At 42.9% G+C, this 8966-nt stretch overlaps 1 protein-coding gene across 3 annotated transcripts in view; it reads right to left on the bottom strand.

The window, feature by feature from the left end:
* The window catches only part of IP6K1 (inositol hexakisphosphate kinase 1), a 62677-nt gene that overhangs the window by 5677 nt on the left and 48034 nt on the right, over window positions 1-8966 (bottom strand). For all 3 annotated transcript variants that reach the window (XM_017502710.2, XM_037742693.1, XM_017502856.2), the window contains exons 3-4: window positions 7881-8091; window positions 2295-2476 (exon numbers count right to left, since the gene is read on the bottom strand). In XM_017502710.2, coding sequence (XP_017358199.1) covers window positions 2295-2476; window positions 7881-8091 — 393 coding nt within the window. The remainder of the gene's footprint in view (window positions 1-2294; window positions 2477-7880; window positions 8092-8966) is intronic.

Genomic DNA, 8966 nt, shown 5'->3' with positions numbered 1-8966 from the left:
TTTCACCATGTTGACCAGGATGGTCTCGATCTCTTGACCTCGTGATCCACCCGCCTCGGCCTCCCAAAGTGCTGGGATTACAGGCTTGAGCCACCGCGCCCGGCAGCTTTTTGTATTTTTAGTAGAAATGGGGATTCACCAGGTTGGTCTCAAACTCCTGACCTCAAGTGACCCACCCCCCTTGGCCTACCAAAGTGCTGTGATTACATGCATGAGCCACCATGCCCAGCCTGGATTTACATTTCTGTATTGCCATTTCTCACTAAATTTGAAATCAGTGAATTATATATGTATTCATTCAGTGGCATTAAGTATATTTACACATATAACATATGTAAATTATATTTAAATTATAAATTAAAAACATTTTATATATATTAAAATATACATGTAAACACATAAATTTATCCTTTAATAGTTCTAGATGTATATATTTGTATATAAATTATGTAATATAAATATATATGTCATATATGCAATAATTTATCCCTTAGTAGTTCTAGAACCTTCAGCTCAAAATGATCTATGGTCCTAATTCCTTGCCACTTACATACATGTCTTCCTTCCAATATATCCCATTTACAACAATCTTATCTTTGAACTTTTGTATAAAGGTACAGACTTATCATATGTCTGCCAAAAGTCACTGGGTCTCACAGCCCAGGCCTCAAATCCACCTCTGGGTGCTACAGAGCAGTCACGTCTTAGAGGACACACACTCAGCATCACTGTGATGATGAATAGTTCAACATCTCCTAATTCTTTTAAAAGTAACTTTTAAATTTGGCCTGAATCAATTCTGTTGCATGCTATTACCTATAAACAAGTGAGTATAAAATATGAAGGAGGCTGCAGAAATATCTCAACAGCCTGGAAGCATGGACTCTGGAATCCTGCCTTGACCATTCACTAGCTCTGGGCCCAACACTTAATCCCCCTGTGCTTCCATTTCCTCGTCTATAACATGGGAATGATGATAGTTCCTTCCTCAAAAGATTGCTGTGAAAATTAATTATGTACAAAAGGTTCAGCATGTTTTCCCTCAGTTTTTTAGAATAATTAGTTGTTCTTTGTCTACTACTTCAAAACACTAACAATTATAAGAACTCCCATTCTAGGCCGGGTGTGGTGGCTCATGCTTGTAATCCCAGCACTTTGGGAGGCCAAGGCAGGCAGATCACTTGAGCTCAGGAGTTTAAGACTAGCCTGGCCAACATGGTGAAACCCTGTCTCTACTAAAAATACAAAACTTGGCTGGGCATGGTGGCACACACCCAAAATCCCAGCTACTGAGGAGGCTGAGGCATAGAATCTCTTGAACCCAGGAGGAAGAGGTTACAGTGAGCCAAGATCATGCCACTACACTCTGGCCTGGGCAACAGAGTGAGACTCCATCTCAAAAAAAAAAAAAAGAATTCCCATGCCATAATACTTGTTTATGTTTTTTTTTTTTTTTTTTTTCCTTGGAGACAGGGTCTTGTGTTGCCTAGGCTAGAAGCTAGAAGGCAGTGGTGCAATCATGACTCACTGCAGCCTTGACTTCCTGGGGTCAAGCAATCCTCCCACCTCAGAGCTGCAACTACAAACACACACCACCACATCCAGCTAATTTTTTTATTTTTTTGTAGAGATGAGGTCTCACTATGTTGCCCAGGCTGGTCTTAAACACCTGGTCTCAAGTGATCCTCCTGTCTCTGCCTCCCAAAGCTCTCAGATTACAGGTATAAGCCACCATGCCCAGCTATCTTTAACATTTTAAATATATTTTATGGTGTTTATCATCAGATAAAAATCTCACCAAACTATCACTTTTAAACTACTAATCTCTTGGGAGGGGAGAACTACACATGTGCACACAAGCACACATATGGGCACATATACAGATCTCTGATTGCAGACATGATCAATATAGTACCACTAGCCACACTAACCACATGTGATGATTTAAATTTTAATTAACTAAAATAAAATTTAAATTAACTGCTTAGTCACAGTAGCCACTCAGTGTGGCCAGTGGCTACCATACTGAAAAGCACAGATATAGAATTATAGAAAGTTCTATCAGACAATACTGTTTTAGACTGCCAAGTTTTAAGCTTCAGTCTTACCAAATCCAAAAGGCAGGAAAAAAACATGTTGATCAAAGTAAAAGAAGGAAGAGGAGTCTATTACAAAGGGAGATGAAAACAAAGAGGGACCTAGACAAAGACCTCAGCCACGGGCAGAATGGTGCCCCAACAACACATGACCCATGGACCCAGTAAACACTCCTGAAGGAGGGGCAACGAGGATACTGTAGAGCTTTCGGTCCTTGGACTCAGAGCGCATGCGGCTCAGCTGCTGCTTGTGACAGCGCAGGCTCCAGGGGTTGTGGCTGATCTTCTCAGAACTCAAGCCACTGTTGCCATCTAGCATCTGGAAAGGGACCTCTGAGTGGCTGTGCAGCTCCACCTTCGGACTCTTTGCCTCCTGTGAGCTAAGAAGGAAGAACATACACATCATTAAGAAACTCAGGCATGTCCTCCTCTAGGGTCTCACTGCACAGGGTAGGGGAGGCCTGAATCAAGCCTCCCACAATGACAGACCCACAAACCCTGCTAATTGGTTGCATAAAGGTCCCATGAACCAATAAAAATGAGTAAATCTTATGAGTAGTCTTCTTTCTATGTCTTTTAAAACTATCTGAAAAATAACGTTTTTGTCAAATTATGTGGTAAAAATTACTTCACATCCATTAGGATGGCTACTATCAAAGAAGAAAGTGGAACAAGTGTCCAGTATGTGAAGAAACTAGAATTCTCGTATACTGCTAGCGGGACTGTAAAATGATGCAGCCATAGTTTGGTGGTTTCTCAAAATGCTAAACAGAACTTCCATTCCAAGGTATACACCCAAAAGAAATGACAAGAGTTCAAACAGACACTTTACATCAACATTCACAGCAGCATTATTCACAATAAACCAAAGGTAAAAACAACCAAGCATCCATCAACAGATGAATTGATAAACAGAATGTGGGATATACATACAATGGAATATTATTCAGCAATAAAAAGGAATGAAATTCCTATACATGCTACAACATACATGAACTTGAAAACATTTTGCCAAGTGAAATAAGCCAGACACAAAAGCATAAATATTGTATGACTCTAAGCATGTGAGGTAACTGCAAATCCATTAAGACAGAAACTAGAAAAGTGGTTGCCAAGGGCTGGGGGAAGGAGGAATGGGGAGTTAGTTGCAAACAGTGTTAATATACTTAAAGCTACTGAACAGTGCCCAGCTGAGGAAGGAAATTTTATTTCTAAAATAAGCCAACGTCAGGCACGATAGCTGACACCTGTAATCACAACATTTTGGGAGGCCAAGGTGGGAGGACTGCTTGAGCCCAGGAGTTCAAGACCAGCCTGGACAACATGGCAAAACCCCATTTCAACAAAAATTTTAAAAATTAGCTGGGCATGGTGGCATGTGCCTGTAGTTCCAGCCAGCTAGCTACTTGGGAGGCTAAGGTGGGAGGATCACCTGAGCCCAGGGGGTTGAACATGCAGTGAGCCGTGATCCTGCCACTGCACCCCAGCCTGGGCAACAGAGAGAGAACCTGTCTCAAAAATAAATAATAAAATAAATCAAACCACAAAGGAGTTTTTGTGAGAAAGCAACTTCAACTGAAAATACTGGAAAATACCAACAATTTCATTATGCCCAAACTAAAAATCTTTGCTTGAAGTAACCAACGATACTGTTTTATCATACTGAAAAGCCAAGAAAACCACACTACTGGTGAAGTGAAGTCATGTGCCCTGCAAATTACAGAGCAAGTCTGCGGCTCAGAGCAGAAGTAGAACATTACAGTAATTTCTTTTTTTTTTTTTTTTTTTTAATTTTTTGTGAGAATGGAGAGCTACCATACAAATGTATATGAGACCTGAAGAATAGTTTAAAATACTTAAAGCAGTCATTTTTTTTTTTTTTTTTTTTTTAATTTTTTTGAGACAGCACCTTGCTGTCACCCAGCAATTTCAAATGCCACTCTCCTCTCCAGAACTGCGGGCCTCTCCTGTGTGTGGCACGAGTGGTACAGATTCAAGCTAACCACCAGGGCTGGTGTGTGCTGGAAATGATGATCCTCCTCATGGGCTGACTCTCCCCAAGGGTCAGCTGTGCAACACTGGCAAAGAGGTAATGGCAGAGACCCCATTTCCACTTATCGGAAAGTAGAGGAGCCCACCAATACCTCTTGGCGTGACAAAAACCTTATTTTCAGCAGTGAGGGCACTGCTGAGGCTGTTCAAAGATGCCTTCTTAGTGAAACCCTTTAGGAAATGGAAAGGTTGACTTATTTGCCATGTAAACCCAAAGTTCTCTGTGTCTGAATGAAGCCCCCACTGTACTTGGTATCACCCTCAGTGTTGCAGTCCTGGTTCTGTGAAGAAAGAAGCTGCACCCCCAGAATGACAGTCTCTCTGCTAACAGGCCAGACAAGAGGTTTGGTCAGTACAGGTAGAGCTGTCACCTTCAGAGCAGGACCTTGAACCTGGGCATAGACAATGATGTTATTCTAGGTGATGTTATTCTACAGTTTTTTGCCAGATGACTCATGAAGCAGCCTCTGTACCTTTGGAGGACAATTTTTAAAAGCCCACTTTAGACTGGGCACAGTGGCTCATGCCTATAATCTCACTTAGGGAGGCCAAGGTGGGAGGACTGCTTGAAGCCAGGAGTTTGAGACCATTCTAGGCAACAAAACGAGACCCTATCTCTACAAAAAACTTAAAAATTAGCTGAGTGCAGTGGTATACAGCTGTAGTCCCAGGTACCTGGGGAAGCTGAGGTGAGAGGATAGGATCACTTGAGCCCCGTGTTCAAGGCTGCAGTGAGTCACTGATGGTGCCACTGCACTCTAGCCTGGGTGACAGAGGAAGACCTTGTCTCTAAAAAGGGGGGAAAAAGGGGGCTGGGTGCAGTGGCTCATACCTGTAATCCTAGCACTTTGGGAGGCCGAGGCGGGCGGATCACAAGGTTAGGAGTTCGATACCAGTCTGACCAACATGGTAAAACCCTGTCTCTACTAAAAATACAAAAATTAGCTGGGCATGGTGGCGCGTGCCTGTAATCCCAGCTACTCAGGAGGCTGAGGCAGGTGAACTGCTTGAACCCAGGAGGTGGAGGTTGCAGTGAGCTGAGATCAAGCCACTGCACTCCAACCTGGCAAAAAAGTGAGACTCTGTCTCCAAAAAAAAAAAAAGAATGAAAAGAATAACCAAAAATGGGGGAAAAAAGCCCACCCTAAAGCACTGCTCAGAGAAAACCATCAGTTGTCAGCTACAGACTTGGGGAATATTCTTGGTCACTTGAATGACCAAGTTAGGTCCCACAGTCATCAGTCAAGAAGCAGCCTCTTGGGGAGTGAAGAGGAAGCAATAGAAGAAGTGCTTCAATGGGCTGGAATTCATCTGTCCATAAGAATGTTTGACATTTGAAGACCCTGCTTACTAAGAAGTGGATATGAAGCTCTCTTCTTGCATCAAAGATACAGACCTGGCCAGAGAGGACCTGCTGACTGAGGACAAAGGAAATGACACATAACCCATTCAGCCAGTGTCTTAAGGAGTTCTCTACTCAACATGGGTGTGTCCTTGTTCACCAAACTGAGTGAGGAGAGCTGGAATGTCCTGGGCCTTTACAAAGCTTTAGGGGCACACGTATGTAGCATGTATTGGTGAACTGATGTGATATCACAGCTGAACTATGTACTGTCACAAATAAGGAAATTCCCAATTTAAACTTCTAAGTCAAGTCACAAAGCATCTTACTGAAACTTTTTTTTTTTTTTTGGAGACAGAGTTTTCGCTCTTGTTGCCCAGGCTGGAGTGCAATGGTGTAATCTTGGCTCACTGCAATCTCCGCCTCCTGAGTTCAAGTGATTCTCCTGCCTCAGCCTCCCAAGTAGCTGGGATTACAGGCATGTGCCACCACACCCAGCTAATTTTTTGTATTTACTAGAGACGGGTTTCACCTTGTTGGTCAGGCTGGTCTCGAACTCCTCACTTCAGGTGATCCACCTGCCTCGGCCTCCCGAAGTGCTGGGATTGCAGGTGTGAGCCACACCATGTCTGGCCCATAATTCTATTATTATTATTATTATTACAATTCTGTGGGGTTTTGGTGAATTCATAAGATTGTAAAACATCACCACTACTTTTCAGAACATTTCATAACCCCAAAATCAAAACCATCATCATTAGCAGTCACTCCCTATTTCCCACTACCTCCAGCCCCTAACCACTGATAAAAAGCAAGCACTAACCTACCTTTTTTCTCTATAGATTTGCCTGATGTGAACACTTTATATAAATGGCATTGTACATATGTGGTCTTTTGTGTCTGGTTTCTTTCATTTAATATAATGCTTTCATGATTCATCCATGTTGTAGCATGTACCAGTACTCCATTCCTTTTTACAGCTGAGTAACATTCCATTACATGGGTATACCATGTTTTGTTTATCCATTCACCAGTTGATGGACACTTGGGTTAGCCAGAAACTGGAAACAACCCTATTAGAAATAATGTTAAGAACATTTTGGTACAAATTTTGTGTGAATATGGGTACTCAATTCTTTTGGGTATATACCTAGGAGTGGAATTACTGGTTTAACTTTTGGGTTTAAGTTTTTTTTGGCAGGGGGTGGGGGGAATATATACCTAGGAGTGGAATTACTGGTTTAACTTCTGGGTTTTTTCAAGNAGAGATGGGGTCTCACTATGTTACACAGGCTGGTCTGGAACTCCTGGCCCCAAAGGATCCTCCTGCTTCAGCCTCCCAAAGCATTAGGATTACAAGCGTGAGCCACAGCACTCAGCCTAGTTTAACTTTTTGAAGAACAGCTAAATTGTTTCCCAAGTGGCTATACCACTTGACCTTCCTACTAACAACATAGGAGGGTTCCAATTTCTTCACATCTCTATCAATACTTTTATTGTCTGTCCTTTTGATTATACCCATCCTAGTGGGAGTTCATATTAATTCTTGTGTGAAATTATCAAGACACATAATTTGAGGCTGGGCGTGGTGGCTCACACCTGTAATACCAATACTTTGGGAGGCTGAGGCAGGCAAATCACCTGAGGTCAGGAGTTCAAGACCAGCGTGGCCAACATGGTCAAACAATGACTCCACTAAAAATACAAAAATTAGCTGGGCATGGTGGCGTGCACCTGTAATCCCAGCTGCTCAGGAAGCTGAGGCAGGAGAATTGCTTTAACCTGGGAGGCAGAGGGGGCAGTGAGCCAAGATGGCACCATTGCACTCCAGCCTAACAGAGCAAGACTCCATATAAAAACAAACAAAAAAACATAATTTGAATTTACAAGAAAAATCAATTTCCAACACAATGGAAACTAAATTTTAGGTGCAGGGAAAGGGTTAATGACTGATATGATTCTCAGAGGTCCGACACAAGACCATCAGGAAACTCCCGTTTAGATGGGACTCACAACCCTTGGGCTTGGACATTCTGCAAGTTGGAAAGCATTTGGAGCCTCACTATGAACTAATGTATTGCAACCTTCTGTGTTGTGGGTGGCAACATAAAACAAAAAGCCAAAGAACCTTTTGTCACCAGCACAGGGGATCCCTGCTTCCAAAGAGCTGAGAGAGCTTCCTTCCTCTCTCAAGCAGGTATAGCTATACCCAGAAAGAGGCATCTCTGGGGTGGTATGACACAGACAAGAGGCTATACCTGTGTGAGTATCCCAAGAACACCAGTTATCTTATCCAACCTTGACCTTGAGCCCTGCTTTCCTATGATGTGTCAGGACTCTGGAGAAGTCTTGAGTGTTTATATCAGCAGGACAAGAAATGTACCTCTTACCTCTCAGAGGTCTCAAGGGACAGGCTGGCTTTCTCCTCCTTGTGGTCACTGCCACTGCCCGACCGGTGCAGGCTCCGGCGGGAATGTTTGCGCCGAGGTTGCTCCCGTTCCGGTGTGTCATCCTGTTCCACGGTCTCACTTTCCACATAAGGATAGGCCACTAAGTTGATGTAACCATCACTATCCCCCTCAAAACAGACAGATACCACACCTGTTTAAAAAAAAAAAAAAAGGCAGCTGGTAAACAAATGTCAAGACAGGCTGGGTCTACGCAGCACAGACTGTTGTCACTCACTTTCCCACACAGCACGAAGACATCACCTGCCCTGAACCAACTACAGATCAATGTTGGAACAACAGCCAGCAGACAGCATCTTTCCAGAAAATAGATGACTGTCCATCTCTATGCTAAGTCTGATGCTTACCTTTGCTCCTGGATAAGTCTATATTTATTTCTCCCTCTCTTATCTGGCCCTCTCACTTTCAATTACTGATTTCTGTACCATTCAAAAGAACTGTGTTTGCAAAGTGACACCCCCACCTGGCATGACTTAATCCCTCAACTTATTGAAGTACTCTATGCTGCTATTTCATGTGTGTGTTCTCCTTTAAATTTCTGCCTGACAGTGTCAACCAAAGGGACATCAACACTTCTCCCTCCAAGAGGGTCCAAAAAAATCTGTGTTCTGCCCACACTAAGCATCAGGCTATCCTAGCCACACTACACAGAACTTCCACCCCTGGCATCTCAAAGATAAAATATCTTTCCGTTTGCCATGCTGTATCCATAATAGTTTGTTGTGCCCATTTTAATCAAACAGGTTGTTTGTGGTGTTGTCTGGATCACAGTGAGTTAAAACACAAGACCCATATCAAGTGTTCTTAATACAATATAAAAATACATATATCCAGAAATTTGAGGAGGAGGTTCTGGGGGAAAAAAAAAGGAACTTTGTCTCACTTCCACATCCCACCTTTTGTCTGTCAGCTACATTTCTACATTTACACTCTCAGATGCACACAGTTGGCTCTATAATCTGACAATCAAGGCCGGGCGCGGTGGCTCAAGCCTGTAATCCCAGCACT

The sequence above is a fragment of the Cebus imitator genome, unplaced genomic scaffold (assembly GCF_001604975.1).
Source record: "Cebus imitator isolate Cc_AM_T3 unplaced genomic scaffold, Cebus_imitator-1.0 Scaffold0, whole genome shotgun sequence".
In the NCBI taxonomy this organism is placed as follows: Eukaryota; Metazoa; Chordata; class Mammalia; order Primates; family Cebidae; genus Cebus; species Cebus imitator.
This window is presented reverse-complemented; position numbering and strand designations above follow the sequence as displayed.